Consider the following 26358-nt stretch of genomic DNA (forward strand, 5'->3'; position numbering starts at 1 on the left):
CGATGTCGTGTGTCACACAAACGCGTAAATTTAACATTGATTTCGATGTCGTGTGTCACACAAACGCGTAAATTTAACATCGATTTCGATGTCGTGTGTCACACAAACGCGTAAATCATCAAGCATTGAAATCAATGCTGTATCATTGCAAACTGACGTTTAACGTCACAAATCTTTTATTAAAGTAAATGATTTGAGCCCGGGAGTATCGTTACATGTTTGTAAATGTAGATCGTCCAGGTTGGTATAGTCCTGAGAAGGACTGTTTTTGTTGTTGTTGACTGACGTTTCGACAACCTTAGCGGTAGTCATCTTCAGAGTCAAAAAAAGAGTCTCCCATTTTTTTTTTTGACTCTGAAGATGACTACCGCTAAGGTTGTCGAAACGTCAGTCAACAACAACAAAAACATTACTTCTCAGGACTATACCAACCTGGACGATCTACATTTACAAACATGTAAATCTTTTATTGGTAAATATAGTAGCTGCAAATAATTACACTCGTCCATGACTCTATGTAGCTTGCTTATTGTAATTTTCACGCGAGCTCCATTAAAGAAATTTGCTCGATTTTGTTATTGCCAAATTTGTTTGACTCGGCAGCTCGTTTTCTCACTCCTTGGACAATTGGTTGCATTTCATCACGTGAGTCACTCAACACTGGAGCTTGGAAACTAAGTTCTTTCGGTAACATACGATCAATATGTTTATTATACTCGTCACGTCCTCGAGATTCCCATCGGTTTTGAATTTTTTTCAACAACTCCGTTTGATAAACTTGATCTGTAAGGAATTTCATGCGCAAGCTTTCATCTCCATTTGCTTCCTCGTCGACAAATGTTGCATAATAATAATGCGGTGGTATAAAAGCTAGAAAGCAAAGTGTTTGGTTGACTTCTGGTTGCTCAGGTTCATAAAGAAGACAACTTTTCTCTGCACGAATCACAACAACATTCATTTTATATGCTATGGCAAATGCCATAAGAACATAATGAGTTTCTTTTATGCACATCTTTAATGCTTGTTGCTTCTTTATCTCTGAAACGTAATCCTCAAACAAAGGGCAATCGTTATCCTTATTAATCAAGTCTTTAAACAGAACATGTTTTTTTAACAGTTCCGAGTGCACGCAGTCGCGAATTTCATCTTTGGAGGAATTCAAGGCCTCTTGAACCAATGGCGAGTGACCCTTGTGTAAACTGTTAGCTAATACTGACCACAGGTCATCGTGGTCACTGCGTTTTATGCTCATTCCCAACTCTTGTAATATCTCTTTCAGTAAAAACTGACAACGGTAATGCTTAGGATCTTCTGGTATTATGATAGGAAAATCCATGATATTATCGGTTTTGTCTTCAGGCAATCTATTTTGGAATACTTTAAAAGCCTCTTCTAGATGGTTGTTGATCACATCACCTTCTACATTGATGGTCTTCAGCATTTGCATGCAAAAAAAGTAATCATAGAAACCAGGCTTTGATTCAAGAGGGTGTTTATGCTTCCATTTATTAGATAAGTAAGTCTTAAAGGTGAACCTAAAAACAAGAAGTTACAAATCATTAAATATGAACACCAAGTCACTTTAAAATAGATTTACAGTGTGACATACCTGAATTTAATGATCCAGTGAATGGCAACAAGATTGAAAACACACAAGGTTAATGTGAAAATGACGTTAAGAACCATTATGCTATAGACATATGGTGCGGCAGGAAATGAGCAAGAACTATGATCAAAAGGTGGTGGCATAATACCTTGAAGATGACATGGAAATACTGTTTTCCATTGGAAGTACACAAGAGAAGATATGAGTCCAATGCTAAGTATAGCAGTAAAAGCACTACTAGAAACTGACTTGATTATATACAAGTAAGCAATATAGTATTTGAATTGAAGCATATATTGTAGCCAGTCGACAAGATAGACCATTGATGATTTTTTCCCCAAAACATAAGTATAATCGCCATCACCATTAGAAGTGGAAGGCCATTCATTTTGAACGTTAGTTTTTCCTAATGATTTCTTAGAACTTTCTTCAGCTGCCAATCTTGGATTAACTTCCTTTTCTAACTTTTGAAATGTATCAAAGGCTGATTCAAGGAATGCTTTTAGCGAAGGAAGATTAAACCAAGATATATGAAGGACAAATAAAATCAACCATTGGGCTAATATGATGTACGGATAAATAATTAAAATGTGACCATCAACTAGTGTTATACATTTAGCATTCAAGTAAAAATTTGTGGCGTAGTTCAAAGATGTTTGATTTGTGTCAGTTGGAAGACAAGTGAGGCCTGGCGTGCCTGAAATGGTCACTCCAGCAAGCGCAAACAAGACAACTATGAGAAAACCATTTAATATATAATCAACCCAAACTTCCCACCATGGTTTAAAAGCATTTACAGCAGGATTTCCTCTCTCCAGACGAATGGCGTCGGCTAATGATATCATTTTGGATCAGCGCAGTTCTGTCAAATAATCTTGTCCCGACTATTTGTTTGTGCCTGTAAACGAGTGTAAATAAAGTTAAACTGGGCATAGCTATTACAGAGAATAAAGTGCATTTTACCCTACATACTTTTTTTGTTAAAATATATCGTCTTGCACGCCTTTGTCAAACCTTTAATTACCAAAGGCTCAACCCAAAGTAAATTGAAGCAATCGAAACTGGGTTGTCAACAATCTTTTCTGCTTACCCCCCTAACCGTATACAACATTATAATATTTAAATAACCAAAAATGTAGATAGCAGGGGGGAAAGGTATATAGCTCATCATAAGACTCACAACAACATCACAAGACCTATACACAAAACGTCGTACAAATTACGACATTCGTTGTTAAGAGGTATAAAACGCTGGAAAATGACATCTTTCGTTTTTTTCTCGCTGATTTTTTTTCAATATATTGGAATAAGCTGGTTGGTTGTATCTGTTGAAGCAAATAAAGATGTAATATCGTCTTTGCCTGGCCTTCCCTACATACCTGTATTTCAACAATATTCTGGTTATCTAAGCGCTTCTGGAGGAAGAAAATTTCATTATTGGTATTACGTTAGACTTCGTATTATTTGAACGAAGATTTTCATATTTTCTAGTTATGTTACGTTAGACTTCGTATTATTTGAACGAAGATTTTCATATTTTCTAGTTATGTTACGTTAGACTTCGTATTATTTGAACGAAGATTTTCATATTTTCTAGTTATGTTACGTTAGACTTCGTATTATTTGAACGAAAATTTTTAAATTTTCTAGTTATGTTACGTTAGACTTCGTATTATTTGAACGAAGATTTTCATATTTTCTAGTTATGTTACGTTAGACTTCGTATTATTTGAACGAAGATTTTCATATTTTCTAGTTATGTTACGTTAGACTTCGTATTATTTGAACGAAGATTTTCATATTTTCTAGTTATGTTACGTTAGACTTCGTATTATTTGAACGAAGATTTTCATATTTTCTAGTTATGTTCAAAAATACATTTTTTACTCTTTAAGGTTTGTTGAATCTCAAGGTAATCCACAAACAGATCCAGTCGTTTTGTGGCTAAATGGTGGACCAGGTTGTAGTTCAATGGTTGGCCTTTTATCTGAACATGGCCCTTTTTTGGTAATTATTACTTACCTTATTGGAAAGAAGGGCTTAATGTACTCAAATTACAATTATTTTGCTAAAAAGTTGTGTCACTTTAGGTCAATAGAGAAAACTTGCATGTTTTTTACCTTTACTTTGTATGATTTTGATAATTTATTGGTATCATTACAGGTCAATCCCGATGGCAAGACATTACGTTATAATCCGCATAGCTGGAATAAGGTCTGTTATATAACACTTAGTTTACTATATAATCGCACCTCCACATTAAGAACCAAATCAAGCTAACAGCCCATAGTTTCTTTCTCATCAATTTCAGACAACATTAACTTCAAACCAATAAAGTTGCAACAAAATGTTTTATACAAAACAGGTGGCCAACATGTTGTATTTGGAATCACCGGCAGGAGTTGGTTTCTCTTATTTAGATAGCGAAGACTATGCTACCAACGACACTGCTGTAAGATCTTCAATAACTCTTTTCCTTTCCCAAATCATTTCAGACTCAAAGTTTGATAATGTGTGTACATTTTAGGTGGCTGCAGACAACTATGCTGCATTGGAGGACTTTTTTAACAAGTATCCACATTTTGCAGATAATCCATTTTACATCACGGGAGAAGGATACGCAGGAGTTTATGTGGCTACATTATCAAGTCACATTTTAGGGGCTGTTAATAAAACCATTAATCTTAAGGTTTGAATACCTTTTGTGCTTCTTTTAGACTGATTATTTCTCTCTGTATATTTTACTTCTACAATTACTGAGTGCCATAACAATGATACATTTAACTCACTTGAATGTTAAAAGAAACAGATTCTGAAAAAATAGTCATCTTGTAATGCAATATTTGAACAAAAATAAGAGATGTAAAATCATGTGTTCATTTTTTGCTTTATTTTTCAAAGCCTGTGTCATACACAATGAAACATTATATTTCACATACAGAATATAATTATGCATATTTATATAAATATACATATAGAGATGAGGTAATAAATATATATTTAAAGGCACGGATAAACATATTACACAAAGTTTGCTTGAGGTGGATGATATTGTGTGTCATATTTTACATTTGTTGTTTTAATTCAAATATCAAATTTCAAGATGAGTATTTTCTTTGGATTTTGTTTCTTAATACGTTTCTTAAAATTGTCTGCTGGATGTAGTTTTTTCACTTGGTAGTATTTCTCCATTTTAGGGATTTGCTATTGGCAATGGATTTTTAAGTGTAAAAGATAATGCTGAATCACTTTTTTACTATGCTTACTATCATGGACTACTTGGAAATGAGTATGTATGAACTTTTTCGTCAGCTAAACTTTGCAACTTCAACATCCAAGATTGTGATTTTAAATTATACTCATTGAAACATGCTAGACTGGACACAAAATATATAATATATTAATCCTAACACAGTTTTTAATATGCACATGAAAAACATGTGACTTGGACTCATGTGCATATTAACGTGTTAGGATTAATATATTATATATATTCTCTGATGATGGCTTTGGAATAAGGACACAAGATAATTCAGCAACTTTTTCTTTTGTATGGAATTTCCATTTTTTCTTAATAAAGGCAATAGTCAGTTTTATCATTGAACAAATTAGTTGTTCAATGCATGTAAATATAAATTGTTAAAAAAACTTACTGTGGTTCCCTCTTTATATTTAAATTGTATGTAATGATAAAATTATAATAATTGTAAATCAAACTAAGTTTTACAAGTCATGAAGTGAGCCAACTTGTTATATGTAAAAACATTATTCAGCTAAGCATTCTTTCATTATAGCGACTGGAAAAACCTTCAAACCTACTGCTGTCCACGAGGAGCATGCACTTTTTATGAGTCGAAAAGTGCATCATGTCAACAAATGGTATGATCTTCATCTTAAATACAAATTATTTCATAAAACCTATCTTCTAATATCCTCCATTCATCTTTATGCCACATGTTTTAGGTTGAGCTTGTGAAGAGTACTATAATGAATATTGGCTTGAATACATTTGCAATATATCAAAACTGTAGTATTACACAGTCCAATGGTATTGACCATTTCTTTGCCATGGAGAATGCAGTCTATGTGAGTGTATTAGCTATATTTTATTTATATATTTCTCTTCACACTTCTTTGGCGAAAAATTGCTCTTGACCATTAATTTGCTACGATGTGTTTGTTTAGAAAGAGCAAAGACTTTTGCAAAGAACATTTGATATGCCAACATCATGCATAGATTCAACAGATTTACGTGTTTACCTTAACACACCAGCTGTTAGACAGGCTCTTAACATACACGATGGAATTCGAGAATGGACTCTTTGCAGGTGGATATGATCAACACAAAACGAGATAGAAAATCTGTGTTGTTGGCAAACATAAAATATTGTACAGTTTAAAATTTACAAAATACAAAATCGTTCACGAAGTATACAATTTCTTTTGAAATACCAATTATTAAATAACCACGTCTATTTTTTCTTAAAATGTACACCAGTCCTTTTGTGAGCGGACCTGAATACAAAATCAATATTAATGTTAGTCTTTGCTTTCATTTTACTTTACATTTACCAATAACCATTTTACTTCATTTAGTAAAAGTGTGAACGATCTTTATCGGAGTTATTACAGCGACATGACGGCTTTGATTAAAAAAATACTTCAGGTAATCATATGACAATGTACTCGTGAATGCCGTGTTTTCTTGTCAGATGAAAATCGTGTTGATTAGAAACTAGTTTTGTTTAAATTAGAAAACCCGTGGACTCATTTATAATGGCGATACTGATCTTACGATGAATTTTTGGGTGCTCAAAATTTCGTCGAAAGACTTGGTTTGAAAGTAAGTTATGTTAATGTTGAATTACGTTTACGATTGAAAATCATTTTGAACTCAAAGTTTTAAATGATTTTCTGGATCAACAATTTTATTGTCATTCCGTTTTGTTTCATCCATCATGTCTTCCTTCTTATACATGCCCGAGGCACAAATAATATGACGATTTAGGTTTTTTATAAATCCATGCATTTTTTCTACATTTTTTTGTTCAGTGTTTTTGAAAATGATTGTGCTAATTCCGGGGCCGGATTAAGATGTGTGGAGGCTCTTGGCAGCTGCCCATTCTTGCCTTTTGGTTGATCCGGCCTTGGCTTACTCACCATTTGTAGAAATCGTTGGAAACCACAGAATACATGGATATGCACAATGCTCAAATCCACTATAGGGAGCAAACGCTAGTCGCACACTCTTGAAATTTATGTTTAAAGCTTATCTTATTACGTTCGTGATTAGTAAAATGTCAACGACGAAATTGCGTTTTTCTGACTAATTACAAGCTTCCTTACAAGCCTTGTGCGATGTGCCCCTCAGAATGACATTAGGTTGGTTGTGTCATCCATTCAAAGTTTTCCGCAGATTTTATTCGACTTTCCACGAAGGTTTCTTCAACATAATTGAAGGCAATTTATTGCAATTTCTGATAAATTAGGAAAACTAAGATGTCTGATTATCGTCAGTAATCAAAATAAATATACTTTACCATGTTGCGCAGTGAAGTATTTTTTATTTATTTTACCGCGCCCAAATCATTGTTCTGAGTATCAAGTGTATAACTAAATGAGTTTTTAGTTTTGTATTGCTTCACTGTAGAAATGCTAATTATGTCATTGGCCATTTTTATTGTAATCATCTATTCTTTCATGTCGTTTTAGCCCGTGTTGGGTCGTCGGTTTTGGAAAATAAAAGGACAAGTCTCAGGATTTGTAAAAGACTTCGAAGGTCTTAAATTTGTTACAATAAAGGTATATACAAACCGAGAACCAACTATTTTGTGACCCTGTGGCGTACCTGTTTTTTTCTAATTAGTGATTATTTTACTTCAGGGAGCAGGCCATTTTGCACCGAAAGACAAGCCTGCAGAAGCATTTAAAATGTTTTCATATTTCTTGGAAAATAAAAATCTTTATTGAGACCTGGCTATTATTGTGTGTTGTATAATGCCTAAATAATTACTATCGATGAACATCCTCGAATTATTAGTCGTAATTAATTTTTATTTTAGTGGGGGGTTAAATTTTAATCAAAAGTGCAATTATCGTATTTGTAAAGCTACCAAAAACTTTGTTTGTGAAAATAAAAGATTGCACCATTGTACCATGTTTTGTGTGATTTTGTTCTACACCCAAATATGAAGGACCTACGAACGGTGGGAGATTGGCACTAATAAACAAAGATGGCCTCTGTTCGAGGGTTGGATAACTCAAATCCCGAAATTCATCAAAAGGCAAATGAGCGGGAATTACTTCCTGAGGAAGAAGATGATGAAGTTGTCGATAAAATTGATCAAAGAGAGGTGTTCGGTATCCTTTAATCCTTGCAGAATTTATCCTTAGAGATTGAATATGAAGAAGGTGAAAGTTAGTGCAAGTGATTGTACAGTTTGTATTCATTTCACCATTATCCTTAATATTTACAAAAGACCTTGTTCGTACTATTAATGACCCTGAACATCCACTGACATTGGAAGAACTTAATGTTGTTGAGGAAGCGCTTGTTAAAGTTGATGATGATAATAACATGATTTATATCAACTTTACTCCCACCATTCCACATTGCAGTATGGCAACCTTGATTGGACTTGCCATTCGAGTGAAATTATTGAGATCTTTACCTGAGAGGTTTAAAGTAGATGTTGCAATTACCCCGGGAAGTCATGCCTCCGAACATGCTGGTTTGTTTTAAAATATAACAATATGCTTATTATAAAGCTAATTGAAATGTTTGATTTTTCTGTTTTTCTTTTAGTAAACAAGCAACTGGCTGACAAAGAGAGAGTTGCTGCTGCCTTAGAGAATTCTCACTTATTGAAGGTGGTTAATCAATGTTTGTCATCCTGATTCACAATGTAAAGATGATGCAACTATAATTGAAGATCTTCTTGTGAACTTTTGTAACAGATATGTTAATATTAAATTCCATGTATGAAACTCTTGTAAATTTAAATAAATTTATCATGTATGTGTATTCATCCATTGTAAAGTAAAATAAAATATAGGACAATGGCATTGTTCCACTTGCAATAACATCAAATTGATCAAATATTGTTGATGTATTATTATATAATTAGTTACATAATTTCTATTATGGCGATCATAAAACCGCTGACAATAGTAAAGCACGTGGACTTTGCTCGCTTATTCTCATTGATTGAAATCACAAATGGATTGAAATATTCCCATCGTATTGTATTTTGTAAACAAATTTCCTGAACTTGATAAGGTAAACGAGATATATGAGAATTGTTAAAAAGGTCGAAGATGCCAAAACGTAGTTTGAACACTGAAAGAAGACCTTTCGTGGGTTTCAATGTAAGTATTTTTCATTCCTCTTGAGAATATGTGATGCTAAACTGATTGGCAGGACAGGTTGTTGGTACCAGGGTATGTGATCACGATGGCAAAGAAGAAAGATTTTCCGGAGTTTTTTTTACTCGTAGAAAGAGACTGATTTGTTTCCTGAGACGGCAAATGATATCAGGGAAACGAACGACAGCTCTGATGAGGATGAAAGTGAATACGAAGGCTTGGAGTCAGAAGACGAGAAATCTGACGAACGCGAAGAACTAAAGGCACTCGAAAATGTATAAAGATCTTTAGATTGTAGCCATTTATACGAGACAAAAGTCTTTGATGAGCATTTTTAGGGTATGGGGATGATGATTCTTATGAAGATGAAAGCAGCTCAGATGAAGAGAATACTCATTTGTTTGGTTCAGGCTCAAATGAACGTCAGGTTGATGGAGATGACAGTATGAATGAAGATAAACATGAAAAGAACGTTGGCAGTGAAAATGATAGAATAGATGAGCGTAAAGTGAAGGAGACTACCTTAGAAACTGAGGATTCTGATGAAGAGGTGAGAATTGAAAGTAGATCTTAGGAAAGTCTTTTTCATTTTACTCACAATTATTGAATGTTGTGAAGGAAGTGCGAAATACCATTGGTAATGTTCCCATTGAATGGTACAATGAATATCCACATATTGGTTATAATCATCATGGAGAAAAAATATTAAAACCTGCTACTGGTGATGAGGTAAGCTACTAAATTTCCCAAAAATATTCTGTCACCATGAACAGATTATTATCCTGCACTGTAGTAAACATATCTATTGATTAAAACTGTGTAGCTTGATGAGTTTCTTTCCAAAATGGATGATCCAAATTACTGGTTAGTATTAATGTGATATGTACTCTGTTGTATATTGTGTTGCATTGAAATGCACAATCTTTCTTTTATAGGAGAACTGTCAAAGATAAGCAAACAATGAAAGAAATTGTCTTAACTGACCAAGAACTGCAAATCATTGACAGCATTCAGAATAAACATTATCCGGCAAATGCCGATGATCCATATCAGGTCAGTAACATATATAATTTTTTTTAATGATTTTGTTGAAATCCACTTTTTAATTGAACACAACATGTTTTATTTACATTTTTTTTAGCCTTATATTGATCATTTTTCTTCCATCAAAATGGAACATCCTATTTCTAATATGCCAGAGCCGAAAAGCAGGTTTATTCCTTCAAAGTGGGAACATAAAAAAGTAAACATTTGTGACTTGCAAATTATGTTATGCTGTTGGAGTTACAATAACTAAAATGTTCATTGCAGATTATCAAGATTGTTAGAGCAATTCGTAATGGTTGGATAAAACCTAAGAAATCGGTGACTGATAAACCTAGGTATTACATGATATGGGACCAAGAAGATTTACAGGTTAAAAACTTTTTGTCAGAGAGAAACTACAGTATTTGTATGTTCTAAAAATCTTCCTAACAATGGTTTGTTTGTTTTAGAAAAAAGTATCTCGATACCATACACATATACCTGCTCCAAAAATGAAACTACCTGGTTATAAAAATCTTAACTGTGATCCATTTTATCTTGATTACTAACAAATATTTTATAATCAAACTCAATTTCATCTTAGGTCATGAAGAATCCTACAATCCACCTCCTGAATATTTGCCCACGGAAGAAGAGGTGTGTGGTAGCCTAAACTTGATAAATATGTGTTTATTGCTGCATTGCACTGTTTACTACAAACTCATTATGAAAGGACATCCACAGAGATTCTCCTTTTTGTTAGATAAAAGCTTGGGAAGAGATGGATCCAGAAGACAGGCAAACTAATTTTCTTCCCAAAAAGTATGTTTTCACCCCATGTTATGAGGCTCATGACATGTTAAATTAGCCCACCACAAAACTTTTGTCTTCCTTTAAGATATCCTTCCTTGAGTTTTTTTTTCTTGCCTCAAGATACTCTAGCTTGCGTCTGGTTCCTGGTTATAAGAATTTTATTCAAGAAAGATTTGAAAGATGTCTTGATTTATACTTGTGTCCTAGACAAAGAAAAATGAGGGTAAACTACATAGGTAGGCCACACCAAAAATGCAGTAAATGTAAATATTTTTCTATTGTTTTTGTACTTAGCTCAATGTGAATCCAGACGATCTTATTCCTAAACTGCCAAAACCAAAAAACCTTCAACCTTTCCCAACAACGCAAGCTTTGGTAAGATGAGTATTCTCTTCTCTGATCTATTCAAACTGCCATTGAATATTGTTCATGCATCTGTCTTCTTTCTGTTTAGTTATATCTTGGACATGAGGGGATTGTTAGATGTATATCTGTGGATCCAAGTGGACAGTGGCTAATAACGGGTATTATATATGGCATATGACGTATTCTATCCATTTCGGTCTGCGATGAACATGTTTTTCCAGGTGGCGATGACAAAACTGTGCGATACTGGGAAGTTTCAACGGGTCGTTGTCTTTCAACCATTCAGTTTGAGAATAAAGTCCAGAGTGTTGCATGGAATCCAAATCCATCATTATCACTTATAGGTGTTGTAGTGTAAGTACCTGCACGTAGTATTGTATACATGGCTTATTTTCCTGACTTCTTATTGGTCAACGTGTAGTCGATATTTTTACATATGATCGTCATCCTGTTTGGACAAAAAAGAACTTCGCCGTACATTCAACATTCAGCAACGTGTTTATTCTAGCGCTGATACGGTGATGTTGGTGAGCACATTTCTTGGTGATAAATTGATATATTCCGCCACTGAGCAACTAATTTCATCCTTTGAACAGCCCAGTGAAGGTACCCTGATGTTGGAAACATTAAAATGAACAAGATATCAAACGAAAATAGCATTTGTTTTAAATAGAAAAGGCTCAACATGTTTCATGGGAGCAGGTTAAAGAAGATGAACGAAGATATAAAGATGGAATAAGACTTGTGCTAAAACATAAGAAGGTTTTGAAGAGAAATATTTTTTGGAAGTCATTTCGTCAATGACTATGATATTTTATAACTCAAAGGATGACATCTTTTGTGTAGGCCATACAACAAGTTGCATGGCACAAAAAAGGAGATTATTTTTCTGTCGTCATGCCCGAAGGTACAAATTAAAAACTGCGCCTACAAGTATCATGTTCTATTAAATTTTTTGTAATCTTCTTGTTTTGTCTAAAAAATATCAGGTGGAAATCAGTCTGTAATAATACATCAATTAAGTAAACGTCGTAGTCAGGTAACATCATACATTGATGTCTTTTTGCGTTTCGAAGCAAGCACCATTCGATAATTTTCTGTGTTACAGCAACCCTTTCGAAAATCGAAAGGTTTAATCCAGTGTGTTCGATTTCATCCTCTGAAGCCATTTCTGTTTGTTGCTGTAAGTTTTAACGATAGTACCATGTTTTGTTTCTTCCTATCTTTATAATTCATGTGTTGTAATTCATTTTATGTTAGACTCAACGTTACATACGCATATACGATCTTGTCAAGCAACAACTTTTGAATAAACTGCAGTCGACGGCCAAATGGATTTCCTGCATGGCAATACATCCTCAAGGTTTGTCGTCGTTTACGATGATAGGAATAACGATGTTCTCCTTTTAAAAGGCTTTGAATGCTTGTGTTTTTAGGTGATAATTTGATTGTTGGTAGTTACGATCGTAGATTATGTTGGTTCGATATTGATCTTTCAACATATCCTTACAAGACGTTAAGGTGATATGTACTTTGATTTGCATCTTCCCTTCTTCATCTTTGTGACGAAGTTTATGTGCATGTGTAGGCATCACCAAAAGGCCTTACGTCAAGTAATTTATCATCAACGTTATCCATTGTTTGCATCGTGCAGTGATGATGGCACTGTCATTGTTTGTCATGGAATGGTTTACAGGTTACTACGCTGGATTTACGTACTTAATCTGAAGCTAGTCTGATGACGAATGTATTCATTAATATATCACTGTATTTCGTTTGTTTTAGTGATCTTATGCAGAATCCTTTGATAGTTCCTGTAAAGTTACTCAGAGGACATAAACAAGCTGATAATTTAGGTACGATGGCGGGTTATTCTTGTTGACGCAACTAAAATACTTTGTTTTTCATGAATGCTTTTATGTGAAAAAGTTGTTTTTGCCTATAGGTATTTTGGATTGTGTATTTCATCCTTCACAACCTTGGATTTTTACATGCGGAGCGGATTCAACCGTAAGGCTGTATATTTGATTTCTTAAATATATATATATACATATATTTATATGCATGTATAACGGTGAGTTGATTTAGAACTAAGTTTATAAAATCGAGAACATTCATCGCATCGCAGACTATTATTGATAATTCTTCAATATCCAATTGAAGGGCAAGCTTAAGACATTATGTTTGCTAAGCTCAGTAAATCGTATTGGTCGAATCCACTATTTGTGTATTTCGTCAAACTTTTGGACTTTTTTATGTAATGAGCTGGTTGCTGTTTGTGCTACTAAGAGTACACTTTACCTAACCTTGTATTCTATGGGATGTTTTTTACATTATAAAATTTGATGTGGCTGTAAAAAAGAATGGAGTTTTCTTTAGTTTATGTGGAATTGCTATCAAGAATAGCTTGGAATGCACTTTAAATAAATGAAAGTGTTATTTGTTTTAAATGCGAACCTATATAACGACTCTCCTTTATCATTTCTTATGACATAAATTGATGAAAGATAATCGTAGAAACGGATTCATATGCATTTAATAACCCAATATTTTCAAAATATTATTTGTGGCTGTTTCATATTGCATTCTCTGTTCTTCTTCTTTGTTATCCTGTGTGGTTACTGAATAACGTCAAAAATTATCACTAAACTTTAATTGGAAGTAAAAAAAACACAACAATATTAAAACACTCGTAAAAAATACCTTTGATGTTCGTTTCTAGCGAATACCTGGAGTCTGACAATCGTTTAGCCATCAAAGCTGGCTTCTCCAATATACTTTTCGCCTAAAACGATAAAAGTAACGATGTGGTTTTTGCATCGTTTTCATTCAATACCATTAGAATACACAAAAGTAATACAGTACTTTTTGATTGTTGATGATCAATGCCCAAAGAGCGGATGTCGCTAGACACCTAGCAAAGACATTTTCTTTTTCAACATTCTTGAGAAGAATTTCTACCAGATCATCTAGTAAAGACATATGTTTTAAATGTCAAGGTGGTTCATTTTGACCATGAGTTACGGACTAGTTAACTCTAGATATGAGTTGAAAACATTTAACATTTTATAAGCTGTTTGCCATGAAATTTTCCCAAGCAGAGCATGCGTGATGTTGAAAATAAGAACATATTTGAGGTTTTATTATCTCTGTATAAATGGTCGTGTGGTAACTTATCTTTATTCGTAAACTTTAGAAACTAGGTGCATTTTCTGAATCTAAGACTCCTGTACGATTATAAATATAAGAAACATACTGTTTGAAAGAAGCAGCGATTTACAGGGTATGTGAAAACACAAATTTCTCAGCAATGAAAGAGCATTTCCACTAATCTTGCTGTTGTTGTTACCACAATACTCGAGCAAAAGAGGAATGACATTCTTAATCTTTGTGACCATTTGTTGACCGTCACGAAAGAACGTGATGTTAGTAAGTAATTGTAACCATAATACGATCAGAGACTTCTGGCCACTTTTTGACTTCTGATGACTCAGGCAGCTGAGACGAGGAAATTCTACCAGGAAATTACTCTATAGGTATTGTTTTGAGAAAATTAAATTTTACGGTATAGACAACTAACACATATGACATATATGTGGAGTTTTGCAAACCTTAAGCATTATACCACGGCATTCTGACGTCATGGCTAGATTCTTCAATAACGAGAACGTCAGAAAGCATGACGTATGCGTGTCATGCAATGAAGAGCTATTCAAAATCTTTCCATGAAATTTGACAGCCAGTTTGATGATGCAATGAACAAATGTGTTGTTCGATGATGTGCTCATTAAGGACGATGTGTTTGACATGTTTATCGAAACTGAAGTCAAATCATAAAATTCTAGTGCTTATCATCATCATCAAACAAAAATAACAAGAAAAATGCAATTACAGCCTCCCCGGTACTCCCTAATCACCACCTTATCTGGGCTCACCATGAGGACATCGTGCCGAAAGTGTACATAACAATTCCAGGACAGCAAGTAAGATAGTTTTGACTACCATGCACCAAGACCAAAGATTTTGTAGAACAATTAGAAGGCCAGCATTGACTGCTTTAAGCTGAATGAAAAAAAATGATGAAGTAGCCAAGGAGATGCACGAACAAATATTGATTTTAGTTGTTTGATAGTTTAAACGCTGTGATGAGAGTTACCTTTGTTTCAGGTGATCTGAAAACGAGATTTCTCATCAGCTCCAAAACTTGAACAAGTTCATGATGAAGATCTATTTCCTACAGTCAGAACAGTTACGGAATTTTTAATACGTATGTTGTCGGCTCAAATCGTAAAGACATCGGGTACCTTTTTTCGCTTTATTTCGGACTTGCCAACGGTCAAATTTTCCATGTTGAGTTGGCAAAGTATGCGCTTCATATCGTTCAATGACTTTTCAATGAACCCAGCTAAATGAAGAATAATGTATATACATATATACAGCATGAGTAAATCAATGCATTTCCACGAAAACAGTCAAACAAACATGCCTTTTATTACAGTTTCTTTTGCTTTAAAACTGACACACAACAAATGCCTTAAGGATTCCGACACAAGTTTCCTTTTAGTAAAAAAAGCTTCTTTGTTTGGCACTTTGCTGTTTTCATATAATTTGTGAAGAATGACAGCAAGGTCAGTTCCATTTCCTTCGAATTCATCACCAGTTTGAAGATCGTTATCATTGGTTCTTAATGATTCTCTTTCGAGCAAACTTGTAAGTTTATGTGTAATCTTACTCTTTGATAAAATACGCTTTCCTTCGCGTAGAAACAAGTAAGATAGTAAACGGAGAAACTGTTCACCAACTACTATTGTGTCACATAACATAACGTCATTAAAAGCAACTAGAAGAGAAAGAAAAGCTGCATCAAACATTGGGTAAGTTTTCTGTGAAATTGAACAAGATACAAGTGGAAGTTCTTACTAAATATATTACTACAAACATCGTTAGACCAAAAGATCGTAGTTATAAGAAAAAAATTAACTGCTTATAGAACTCTGTCTCATGCTACATGCATAACAATAACCTGTGAATGATTTCCAATATTTCAACATCATCTCTTCGAAATTTGTCTCCAAAATAGTAAAATCTTTAAATGTTTTCAACAAGGTCATTAATAGGACCACTATACTTCCCCACATTTTATGACAACACTTTCTAACATCATCATCTATAACGCATGGCATTGGAGTTCTTTGAAAATAAATTATATATATTGCATAAATGATGCATAATTATCATACCTAAATCTGAACAGCAAATATCAAAGAGCACTAGCAATTTCTCAACAACATTTTTCTGCTGTAAAGTACGTGTAATTGTATGATTATTTCCCGTACAGATGTTCAACAATGTGCATATTTTACGATGCATATCGAATGTGTCCATTAGCGATAACCTCAAGTGATGTTGTTGTGAAGAAACAAAACATAAACGAGAAAACTTTACGTTGTCAGCCCTGAGATCATATAGCAATGAAGTAGCGTAACTGCTATCTAAATGGCTGAAAATAATGGAAATAAAAAGAATTTGTCAAATGCTGTTGATGCATAACATAAGAAATATAGAAGAATGTTTTAAAACATTACATTGTGAAAAGTGATCAGTGGTATGAAATTAACCATTAGGTACCATAAAAAATCATTCCTTTAAAAGAAACTCACAGTATACTACATGTTACCACAATTGTACCTCACAATCAATTCAAACAGATCTGTATACTACATGTTACCACAATTGTACCTCACAATCAATCCAAACAGATCTGTACACTACACGTTACCACAATTGTACCTCACAATCAATCCAAACAGATCTGTATGCTACATATTACCACAATTGTACCTCACAATCAATCCAAACAGATCTGTATACTACATGTTACCACAATTGTACCTCACAATCAATCCAAACAGATCTGTATACTACATGTTACCACAATTGTACCTCACAATCAATCCAAACAGATCTGTATACTACATGTTACCACAATTGTACCTCACAATCAATCCAAACAGATCTGTATACTACATGTTACCACAATTGTACCTCACAATCAATCCAAACAGATCTGTATACTACATGTTACCACAATTGTACCTCACAATCAATCCAAACAGATCTGTATACTACATGTTACCACAATTGTACCTCACAATCAATCCAAGCAGATCTTCTTCTTGCAGTTTACGTAACACAATTTCAGACGAGAGTTGTACCAAGTTGGTTAACATGCCAATCAAGGTAGCCACAAAACGTGGAGTGACACATGCTTGAGTCTCTAAATACTCGGATGTGACTGGTGATGAACGATTTCCATTGCTATAAAGAAACGAAACAATAATCATTCATTGTTATTCATAAGAACGATTACATTCCTCTGTCAGTCAGGTGTACCCAATAATCACTGGTGGCTTTTCATTTTCTGTGATTGACTGCATGGCTGAAGATGAACGAGATGAAGCCATGATTGACCTCGTCGCTCGATCTTTTCGACGTGTGCCGAAGTAATCGTTTACCGGAATCATCCGTAGAGTATGATGACGTCACAGTCAAACTTTCAGTCAACGTTTCTCTACTGCTAGGATGGCTGTTAGTAGTAAGGGATTGATACAGTATTCCATATTTGGATCGAGTACTTTCACTACTTCGATTAGTCAAGGTCTCGTTAAATAAAGCAACACCTGGCAGACGTGGTGTGTTCTTTATAACCAAATTATGTAAGATTGAATGAAGACTGGAATAAAAATTGTGATGATCAAGCAACACGTGAAGAGCCTGAATGCCACTGAGTGTTTCCTAGAAAAGAAAGAAGATTTTTAGAAATTGTGATGAGCAAGCGACACGTGAAAAGCGTGAAGACTACTGACTGTTTCCTGGAAAAGAAAGAAGATTCCTTTTCGTCATTTAACATTGCATTTTCGTTTCAATTATTTCTAAAGCGATAATTACCGAGTCAGTCTCTACGACGAGGCCACTATCTGTTCCATGTTTACTTTTTAACGATGCAATCAAAGCTGAAAACATAGCTAAAGCCTAAATAAAACAAAAACGCCATGTGCAAGAGCCATTGAAGTACACACTTAAGTATAAGTCCTACTTTACTCCTAAACAACAACAATGCAACGACTTCATGAGAAATTAACCTGATCACGAACCAAACAACACTCTTTCCCATCCATGGCAATGATAAGAGCAACATTCCATAGGCCACCAGCAACTTCCTGTTTTATACAGAGAGGCGATGCTGTTTGTTGCAATATATGAGTCGCAATTGAGAGACCACACCAGCGAACTTCAGTAAGATGATCCGTCAACATAGTCGATAACCATGGAAAATCTGACTCCTTCTTCTCTGCTGAAATGTTCTCAAAAACGATGTCCAATCCTGGTGATAAAGAAATTTTGCAGGTGAAAGAGACGAACAGAATAATGTAAAAGGAGGGAAACGAAACAGGTCAAGAACATCCTAAGATTTGACGTAGCTTCTCAAAAAGCCTTTCTATTTCAAATATCCTTGTAATAGAATAATCCTGCAAGGGTAAGGATATGCAACACTTTTGTATTTAAGTTAAGTAACATAGTGCAAGGATCCATTTATTTACGGCTCTACTCCATGGATGTCAACAGAAGACAATAATTACCTTATATATTTACTTACCTCAATCTTCAACATTTGCTTTACTTCATGTATGAGATGAGTGAGACAAAGACCAGCAGACATACTGACTCCACGACCCATGAATGACCTCGTTGCACCTAGACGACCCGCATTGAAGGCAACCAATACCTACGATGAAATTCAAATAGTACACACATCGGTAACCAAAACTTCTTTGTGATAGTGGAGACTGAAATAACGACATTTTCTGATACACTTTTCAACGTAAAAATATCACGAACAACCAACCTGGAGTAAGCTAGTAATAAGATTAGCACAAAGTTCTTTAGGATCAACAAGTTTAGAAACGATGCTGAAACCTGGTATGGCTGTTATCTCTACCAAACATTCCAATGTTGTCTCCAACACAGGTAAATCGTAATACTGCGGGCTGTCACTCAGGCTGAGGTTTAGGGTTAGACTGCTTACGAAGTCACCTGCGTAAATGGTCTTTCCAGACCACAGCCACGGTTTGCTTACAGTGCGCAATTTTTGAGCAAATATTCTCACAAATTCAAGGAAATCTTTTCGAAGCCTCCTGCAGAAAAAAAACCCCCAATAACAATAAATACAACATGTTTGTAAATGTAGATCGTCCAGGTTGGTATAGTCCTGAGAAGGACTGTTTTTGTTGTTGTTGACTGACGTTTCGACAACCTTAGCGGTAGTCATCTTCAGAGTCAAAAGGTCCTTCTCAGGACTATACCAACCTGGACGATACTCCGGGTTCAAACCATTTACAATAAATACAACTTTAAACACACTAAATAAGTTAAGTTATTTCAGTAAATAATATTCAGCACACCTCTTTGATTCACTTGCAGTATTGTCAGTTTCAGGTTCCTCCAGGACATAAATAAGAGACGTCATAGCACTGTCTGGTGTCATGATCACATCAGCTAGCCATCCAAGAAATTCTTCATCAGGCGTTATCGATCTTCTCAGTATGTTTGTAAACAACTTAAACACATCATTCAGTAGGCGATCATCATCAGAACACTTGGGAAACACAGTAACATATCTGAAAAAAAAAAGCACGACGAAACTGTCATCAGCCACAAACCTTTCAAATAACCTGACAAAAGAGCAGGCTACGCACGCACCTTTGAAATGCCATTCTCCAGTCACAAGCGTAGAACATTTCTCGCGCCATTACCAAAGATGTTGTTGCTACGTCATGACTAGTCAATGATAAATTACTTTCTCCAATGAAATGCAACGAGAGTGACATGACTGCAAGTCTGACGGCGTTATGTGAAGAAGCTTCTATGATTGATTTCAACGACTTCGTCATGGAGATTTGAACTGAGCAACATGCAAAAAATTTCAAATCCAAAGATGACCATTTCTGTTCGTCAGTATCGCAACTTGTCCATGGAAGATCTTCTTTATCATTACGCCAGGCAATATTCCAGGTCATTCTTAGCATCGACATTAGAGGATCAGCTCTGAGGAGATCATCCTGTGGAGGTTGATCGCGTTCATGCGGATTAATTAACTTGTAGATTGGAGGGTTGAACGGGAAGGTGTATCTGAGATAAAAGAAACAGGAAAAAGACGGCTTTTGTCAACAAAGTTGAAATGAACAGGTTTTTTAAAGTCATGCAACTTTCAATCACCACCTTTTCAAAATTTCAGCTGGCAAAGCAAACGATATATCCCCAGTGTTTTCTTCTCGTTCTTCCAACATAGGTGAGCGAGCAATCTCATCGAACAGCAGCAGAGACAACAAACACGATACTTCATATCTTACAGTACTACCTGCAGACGCAATCAATGCATGACGAGATAATAAACGGTATAAGGATGCATCTTGTGCCAATTTGTGCCGACATCGAACATTGTACTCCGTAAGAAGACGAATAATTTTCAAGCAAGGGAAAACAATTTCCAATTTAGGATTTACGAATGAACTTAAGTGAACCTTTCCGTCTCGATACAAAGAATCACGCAAGAGTTTAATAAGATAATCTTCTGCCTTTTCATCCAGTAAAACCTTATGCCAAGTAGGATCTAAATGGCAAGATGGAATGCCATGATTCATCTAAATGGATTTTGACTCCGACTTATCCGCCATGTAATAATGACGACTAAATCTAAATGATAGATGGCAAGAAAACAATAAAAGAATGGATTTTCACAGTGATACAGAATAATTTTCACGTTGATATCGCTCTACCTTGAAGCAAGACGGCAAGTTGCTCAGCAGACGACCTACGTAAAGATAACTCGTTTGTTTCCATGATAAGAATATTAAACAACTTCAAAATGCGTTCATCATCAAACTGATCGTGCTTGCATGAGCGATGTAATTTTGAGAAAGAAAAGGTGTCGATCATAAATAGTTCACAGCTATTTTCAAGAGTGCCACTTGGGTAAACCATTTCACATTTCATATGAAGATCCTCCTCGACAAGATTTTCAATTAAATATCCGTAACCTTTTGCTCGAAAGCCTTTATCTTTCATGAACATGCAACGTAACCAGCCTCTTAAGCGTTCCAACTGTGAAAACGGTACAATTTCACCATCGGCAGTAAGAGAACAAGATGATTGTCCCGGGGAGAAAGTAGACCAAGTAAAGATACACCAAGTCGAGATTTTTTTGTCATGTGCATTTGAATGTAAGGTAGTAATGTTATAATATCATTTATGAGTTTTCGCCACGTCGTCGTGTCCATATTCAGACGGCTGTGCAAAAGAGTTTCCAAAATATTCATGGCTAAGCTCGCAACCTAGAAATGATGAAATATTTGTGAATACATAGTAAGGAGCACACAGCAAAACAAGTCCTCAATTTTAAAGCAACAAAATGTTTTGTATTTTGAGTAAAAAAGCAACAGGGAAAAAATACATTCTTTTTTTTTTGCAAAGACAATAAAAACTAGTACATATCTAAAGAAATGAGTGATGAATCTTACCTCTTTATTTGCATCACACAGACCGAAAGCGGCCAGGACATAAATGACGTCACGATCTATCATAAAATGAGCTTTCATATAACGCTTGGACATTGGATTGGTCACATGACTATCTTTTAATGCTCGTCCCAGTACTTCGCAGCAGCATTTATAGGTCAGTAGTCGGATGACATCATCCGTACAGGAAAGCAGATAAAGTAGAATATCTTTGGATTTTAATGTTATATCCTTAGAAGCGACAGAAGCATGTTGATTAACGTTGCTTATTAACGTTATGGCGTTCTGTACAAGTTCTTCATGACGTAGATACGGTAGAGCTGATAAACACGAAGTTAACTTTATGATTAACGAGTCTTGATTGCTTTTATCCTTGGAAAGAACAAACAAAAAGAGCTACGTTAAAAACCTTTAAGCTTAATTGAAAAAAATATTCAGATTAATAACATCTGGAAAAGATGCATATTGAATTTATTTTGATTTAATACATACAACACTATTCTATAAATATCAATACTTTTGAAAAAACAAACAAGATTTCCTGGCTATATAAATCTTACTAACGTTTCAACAAACCTTTACGTACGTACGAACACAAAATGCTCACCTTACTGTTTTTAAAATTTTGAAGGAAATCAACGGAAGCAATAATGGAGTCTCGCACATTCAATGCTCTATGATACTCTGTCATAAAACTCATCTTTCTTGCTAGAATTGACGAACGCTGTAAACTGCATCTTATCTCGGGAAAGAATGTGAACAGGATCTCGTTTGATAAAGCCATTTTAATGCTTCATAAATATCTTCATCATTATCATCATCATCACTAGCAAGAGTAAGATCTTGAAGGAGAAAATATCCACAGTATCTCATTAACCAAAGAGCGAGAAACAACAAAATATTCATGTGTCGTGGAGCATTGTGTTCTTGAACATTGTCACATGTTTGAAAACCACATTTAGTCACGTGATACCGTATCGCCCGACAAACCAAAGTGAAGATTTCATCACGCAGTGATTTCTAAAATGTGATAAAACTTTTCAAATCATGCTCCGTTTTTAGTACAAATGTAAGAAAGTTGGATGAAAGAGCGTATAATAATATGCATACAAAGGTCATGGGATGTAAGGGAGTATCTAAGGGACGCAAGGGAGTATATAAGGGATGCAAGGGAGTATATAAGGGATGCAAGGGAGTATACAAGGGATGCAAGGGAGTATATAAGGGATTCAAGGGAGTATATAAGGGAGGCAAGGGAGTATACAAGGGATGCAAAGGAGTGCTTATATCACCGTTTTTTGATTCATCCACCAGAGACGTTGAGGGTAACATATGTCTAATAAATCCAAAGCATGCTGCAGAGCTTCAAACACTGGCAACAAATCTGCAACATCTTGCAACAACGAACAACAAGCCTGCAACACTTGCAAACAAAATTCATCAATTGGCAGTTGACAAGATTCAAAAGCCTCTCTCATGAAACCATCATCAAGAAGGTCACTTCCACGATTCCTTCATAGAGAGATGTCAAGTGAGAGTAAAGTTAAATAAACAATACTTCAGGTCCCCTTTGTACATGTTGGTGGGGTCAAAAATCAATTTTTAAGAGTTTAAATTTCACCTCAATATACCACCTCTACTAGGTGACTCTCCAATAAGATCTGACATTTCACTGGTTGGTGAATAACTAGATGAAACAGATGTGGATCTTATCCAATATTTCCAGCAATCTAAACATAGAAAGCATATTTAAATAAATACATATGCATTAAATTCGTAGAACATTGTATATGAATGTTGATGGAGTCTGCAAACGAGGTAGACCGAGAAAGAGATGGATGGATGCTGTGAACAGTGATATGAAGGCGATGGGTATAACGAGAGATATGGCGAGAGATAGAGACGTTTGGCGTAGAAAAGTTCATGGACCGGTCAACCCCCCTGGCGGGGATTAATACTGGCTGGTATACAAATGTTGTTTGTTTGTTGTTTGTGACATATGGTAACATTTAAAATCCACCACCAATTTATCAATTGTAATAAACATACTAGGATCAAGGCTGTACCACAAAGGATCCGTTGCCATAAAATAACGATGTTGTACATGAAGACATAACGATGACAAACATAAAATAGCAGAGCTAGCAAGATCACATTCTCCTTTGAAGTGCACCAGACTAAATAATGTCTTTAAAACCAAAAGAAACACATAAAATTAATTATAGTTTCCTTCACTAACCTACCATTTCATAAAGTGATTCACCTTAACAATATTAGGTTGTTGTAGAAAAATCTCAGCTGGAAAATCTTTAAAAAGTACATCGTTGAGAAATTCACAAGATTTCCTGGCTAACTCTGGATTATTGCTCTCAAGTCGTGAGTTTGTTGTACCCAACACATGCATGTCGCTGTCAACAATTGAGATCCATGGAAAATGCCATTGATTTGGTTTGACATCTTCGTCTTCTAGGGTATAATCATTGAGGAATTTATGGTGGAAATGATTATATTTAAGAGCAATGGAAGTAGTAACCTGAGCAGCCATTATGAAGTGGATTTTTCTTTTTAATATTGTCCAAATGTATTGTCTTATCATTTTCAACTTCTGTGAGCTGAGCTACTTCATTCTGTGTTACAATATTCCGATTAATTATTTGCTTTTCATAATGAAGATGCTCCATATGATTGTCAATTGTCTCTGGAAGACTCAGTAAGTTGGAAACAACACAATCAATATGCTGATATAATGATGGATCAATATCTCGCCTTAGATGGGATAAAAAATCCACGGCACCTAGATTAATAAGAGTCTCCAAACCTGAACTGTGCTGTTAAGAATAAAAAATTGAAAGAAATGAAAATTTCATAATACATACTAATACAGCGTGATAAATTTTACTTATAACCTTCGAAAGCTTATCAAGTAATTGAAGAGCATCCTTTGGCATGAACAAGTTTCAAAGTTGAACCATTCAAGTAGCTTTACAAACAGTTCCTTTTTATGGACTATGTCCGAAACGGAAATCAAATCATGTTCAAGCTTGAACTTGATGCTTTGTAAAGCTCGTAGTCGAATCTCTTCAACAGAATGACCTGTAGAAAAATTTTAGTGCTATGAACATGACACAGAAGCCTCAACATCACTATGCTTGTACGTAGAAGTCGTAACTTTTTACATTTGGATATTTTATCAATTTTACCTAGCTTTCTTATTAATGGTTGAATGTCACTTTCACTATTGCAGGAATTCAATGGTGAACTGCTCATTATTTTTTTTCAATAAATATACCATGAATAGTACAAAATTCAACTACATGTTTATGTTTTGCACCTTTCTCTTTCGCGCCATTGTTTGAGATAAAACTTGTGGTAATATTGAACATAACTGGAAAATATCCTTGTATGTGGCATAATATCCCTATTGTATCCTAATATCCACATTCGTACCGTTTTTCTTCGACGCCATTTTGGTAATTTTAACTTACTTTTTACAACGCAAAATGCTCAGTACAAGAGCTATTTCGCCTTGTGTCTCTCGTTTGATTACCGCAACAGTTGTGAATGTATCACAAACCATCAAAATCCAACAACGCCGCTTCCTAGTAATGAGAAAATTCAAGTTTCAACCTCAGGATATAATGCACTTTTTCAGTCAGTGAACGGATTTGCACCGGCTTCCACAAACAAAATGTTTGGTATGTGCTTTTGTCTCAGTTTTATTCATGTTTTTTCGCCAGTTGATTCTTTATCTTTAAATGATGCTGTTTTGGTTTAGAAGTGAATTAATTGATATAACATGTTTAGGAAAAACTCAAATGAGATATAGCCATACTGATGTCGAAGTGCCAGATTTCTCATCCTACCGTCGAACAACATCTAATGAAAAAAGCCAACCACTAGATGCACACATGGGTCGCCGGCTTTCACCTATGTTGTTATGGCTGGTATGGGAATCACAGGATTGCACACAGGAAAGAACGCAGTCATAAACTTCCTACAAACAATGTCTGCAAGTGCTGATGTATTGGCATTAGCTAAGATTGAGGTGGACCTTAACACAATTCCAGAAGGAAAGAATGCTGCTCTCAAGTGGCGTGGTCGTCCTTTGTTTGTACGCCATAGGACAGCAGCCGAGATTGAAGATAGCAAAAACACAAATCTCTCCGAGTTAAGAGATCCTGAACATGACGATGACAGGGTTCAAAGACCAGAATGGTTGGTGTTGCTTGGTGTCTGTACTCATCTTGGTTGTGTACCCATTTCAAATGCTGGTGACTATGGTGGATACTATTGTCCTTGTCATGGTTCACACTATGATGCTTCTGGTCGCATACGAAAGGGTCCTGCTCCGCTCAACTTAGAGATTCCAGAGTATACGTTTACTGATGAAACTACTCTTGTTGTTGGTTAAGATTCAGCTTATGACACAAAAGACAACTAAATGGAACCTTAAAATAATTGCTGTATTTTATGTGCACAGTATCATATTTCTTTTTCTCTTTTACTTCCCTGATACTTGTTGAAAATGGATATTTATACAATGTATATGTGATAAATAAATCTTGTATTGCTCATTTTTCGATTTCACCAATTATTGTAAAGATTTTT

The 26358-nt window shown here is 35.1% G+C and overlaps 6 protein-coding genes across 7 annotated transcripts; 4 read left to right on the forward strand and 2 right to left on the reverse strand.

Annotated features, from left to right (window-relative positions):
* Positions 1–354: 354 nt before the first annotated feature.
* LOC124437317 lies at positions 355–2657 on the reverse strand. Its single transcript, XM_046987301.1, has 3 exons — positions 2579–2657; positions 1610–2504; positions 355–1535 (listed from the first exon to the last, which is right to left on the reverse strand). Exons 2-3 carry the CDS (start codon positions 2449–2451, stop codon positions 539–541), a joined length of 1839 nt encoding a protein of 612 aa, XP_046843257.1. The 5' UTR covers positions 2452–2504; positions 2579–2657; the 3' UTR covers positions 355–538.
* Positions 2658–2766: 109 nt separating this feature from the next.
* Positions 2767–7760, forward strand: LOC124436910 (lysosomal protective protein-like). The gene is made up of 13 exons (XM_046986884.1): positions 2767–3046; positions 3502–3613; positions 3770–3820; positions 3972–4058; positions 4134–4295; positions 4804–4895; positions 5401–5485; positions 5570–5692; positions 5792–5934; positions 6203–6272; positions 6361–6449; positions 7319–7408; positions 7490–7760. The coding sequence occupies exons 1-11, from the start codon at positions 2865–2867 to the stop codon at positions 6445–6447; spliced, it is 1194 nt and encodes a 397-aa protein (XP_046842840.1). The 5' UTR covers positions 2767–2864; the 3' UTR covers positions 6448–6449; positions 7319–7408; positions 7490–7760.
* A 79-nt stretch (positions 7761–7839) lies between these two features.
* Positions 7840–8705, forward strand: LOC124437630 (cytosolic iron-sulfur assembly component 2B-like). The gene is made up of 3 exons (XM_046987601.1): positions 7840–7966; positions 8086–8337; positions 8412–8705. The coding sequence occupies exons 1-3, from the start codon at positions 7840–7842 to the stop codon at positions 8501–8503; spliced, it is 471 nt and encodes a 156-aa protein (XP_046843557.1). The 3' UTR covers positions 8504–8705.
* A 106-nt stretch (positions 8706–8811) lies between these two features.
* On the forward strand, positions 8812–13488 carry LOC124437628 (ribosome biogenesis protein bop1-like). Of its 2 annotated transcripts, XM_046987598.1 has the most exons (25): positions 8812–8974; positions 9103–9246; positions 9309–9521; positions 9590–9700; positions 9795–9835; positions 9907–10024; positions 10113–10214; positions 10283–10387; positions 10468–10522; positions 10602–10654; positions 10761–10819; positions 10931–11033; positions 11105–11185; positions 11265–11334; positions 11398–11530; positions 11685–11782; positions 11850–11938; positions 12023–12083; positions 12166–12215; positions 12285–12359; positions 12437–12539; positions 12613–12697; positions 12765–12872; positions 12962–13032; positions 13122–13488. In XM_046987598.1, exons 1-25 carry the CDS (start codon positions 8924–8926, stop codon positions 13202–13204), a joined length of 2262 nt encoding a protein of 753 aa, XP_046843554.1. In that variant the 5' UTR covers positions 8812–8923; the 3' UTR covers positions 13205–13488. The 2 variants fall into 2 exon arrangements, with proteins under 2 accessions (XP_046843554.1, XP_046843555.1); XM_046987599.1 differs by lacking the exon at positions 8812–8974 and having other exon boundaries at positions 9310–9521.
* Positions 13489–13694: 206 nt separating this feature from the next.
* Positions 13695–25293, reverse strand: LOC124437088 (rotatin-like). Its single transcript, XM_046987109.1, is given in 34 exon segments — positions 13695–13797; positions 13880–13961; positions 14042–14145; positions 14433–14706; positions 14788–14996; positions 15112–15238; positions 15333–15410; positions 15481–15581; positions 15663–16016; positions 16200–16343; positions 16417–16676; positions 17324–17494; positions 17570–17717; positions 17812–17971; positions 18125–18208; positions 18319–18396; positions 18489–18560; positions 18834–18962; positions 19083–19371; positions 19639–19854; positions 19937–20365; positions 20456–20846; positions 21013–21379; positions 21382–21567; positions 21754–22122; positions 22504–22770; positions 23043–23262; positions 23372–23480; positions 23800–23938; positions 24014–24213; positions 24284–24578; positions 24657–24700; positions 24703–24843; positions 24951–25293. Coding segments are annotated over 34 exon segments (6390 nt in total). The 5' UTR covers positions 25018–25293; the 3' UTR covers positions 13695–13711.
* On the forward strand, positions 25241–26324 carry LOC124437629 (cytochrome b-c1 complex subunit Rieske, mitochondrial-like). The gene is given in 3 exon segments (XM_046987600.1): positions 25241–25445; positions 25555–25665; positions 25668–26324. Coding segments are annotated over 3 exon segments (612 nt in total). The 5' UTR covers positions 25241–25438; the 3' UTR covers positions 26162–26324.
* Positions 26325–26358: the final 34 nt, after the last annotated feature.

The sequence above is a fragment of the Xenia sp. Carnegie-2017 genome, unplaced genomic scaffold (genome assembly GCF_021976095.1).
Source record: "Xenia sp. Carnegie-2017 unplaced genomic scaffold, XeniaSp_v1 HiC_scaffold_16, whole genome shotgun sequence".
Taxonomy (NCBI): domain Eukaryota; kingdom Metazoa; phylum Cnidaria; class Anthozoa; order Malacalcyonacea; family Xeniidae; genus Xenia; species Xenia sp. Carnegie-2017.

Excerpts from the sequence above, each read along its gene's own strand:
- LOC124437317 (XM_046987301.1), bottom strand. The coding sequence starts at position 2,451 with ATGATATCATTAGCCGACGCCATTCGTCTGGAGAGAGGAAATCCTGCT. Across the intron at positions 1,536-1,609 it reads CACTGGATCATTAAATTCAG|GTTCACCTTTAAGACTTACT; the intron begins GTATGTCACACT and ends TCTTGTTTTTAG.
- LOC124436910 (XM_046986884.1), top strand. The coding sequence starts at position 2,865 with ATGACATCTTTCGTTTTTTTCTCGCTGATTTTTTTTCAATATATTGGA. Across the intron at positions 3,047-3,501 it reads GGAAGAAAATTTCATTATTG|GTTTGTTGAATCTCAAGGTA; the intron begins GTATTACGTTAG and ends TTACTCTTTAAG. Across the intron at positions 4,059-4,133 it reads ATGCTACCAACGACACTGCT|GTGGCTGCAGACAACTATGC; the intron begins GTAAGATCTTCA and ends TGTACATTTTAG.
- LOC124437630 (XM_046987601.1), top strand. The coding sequence starts at position 7,840 with ATGGCCTCTGTTCGAGGGTTGGATAACTCAAATCCCGAAATTCATCAA. Across the intron at positions 7,967-8,085 it reads TGATCAAAGAGAGGTGTTCG|ACCTTGTTCGTACTATTAAT; the intron begins GTATCCTTTAAT and ends TATTTACAAAAG. Across the intron at positions 8,338-8,411 it reads TCATGCCTCCGAACATGCTG|TAAACAAGCAACTGGCTGAC; the intron begins GTTTGTTTTAAA and ends TTTTTCTTTTAG.
- LOC124437628 (XM_046987598.1), top strand. The coding sequence starts at position 8,924 with ATGCCAAAACGTAGTTTGAACACTGAAAGAAGACCTTTCGTGGGTTTC. Across the intron at positions 10,523-10,601 it reads TCCAAAAATGAAACTACCTG|GTCATGAAGAATCCTACAAT; the intron begins GTTATAAAAATC and ends ATTTCATCTTAG. Across the intron at positions 12,873-12,961 it reads TGTCATGGAATGGTTTACAG|TGATCTTATGCAGAATCCTT; the intron begins GTTACTACGCTG and ends CGTTTGTTTTAG.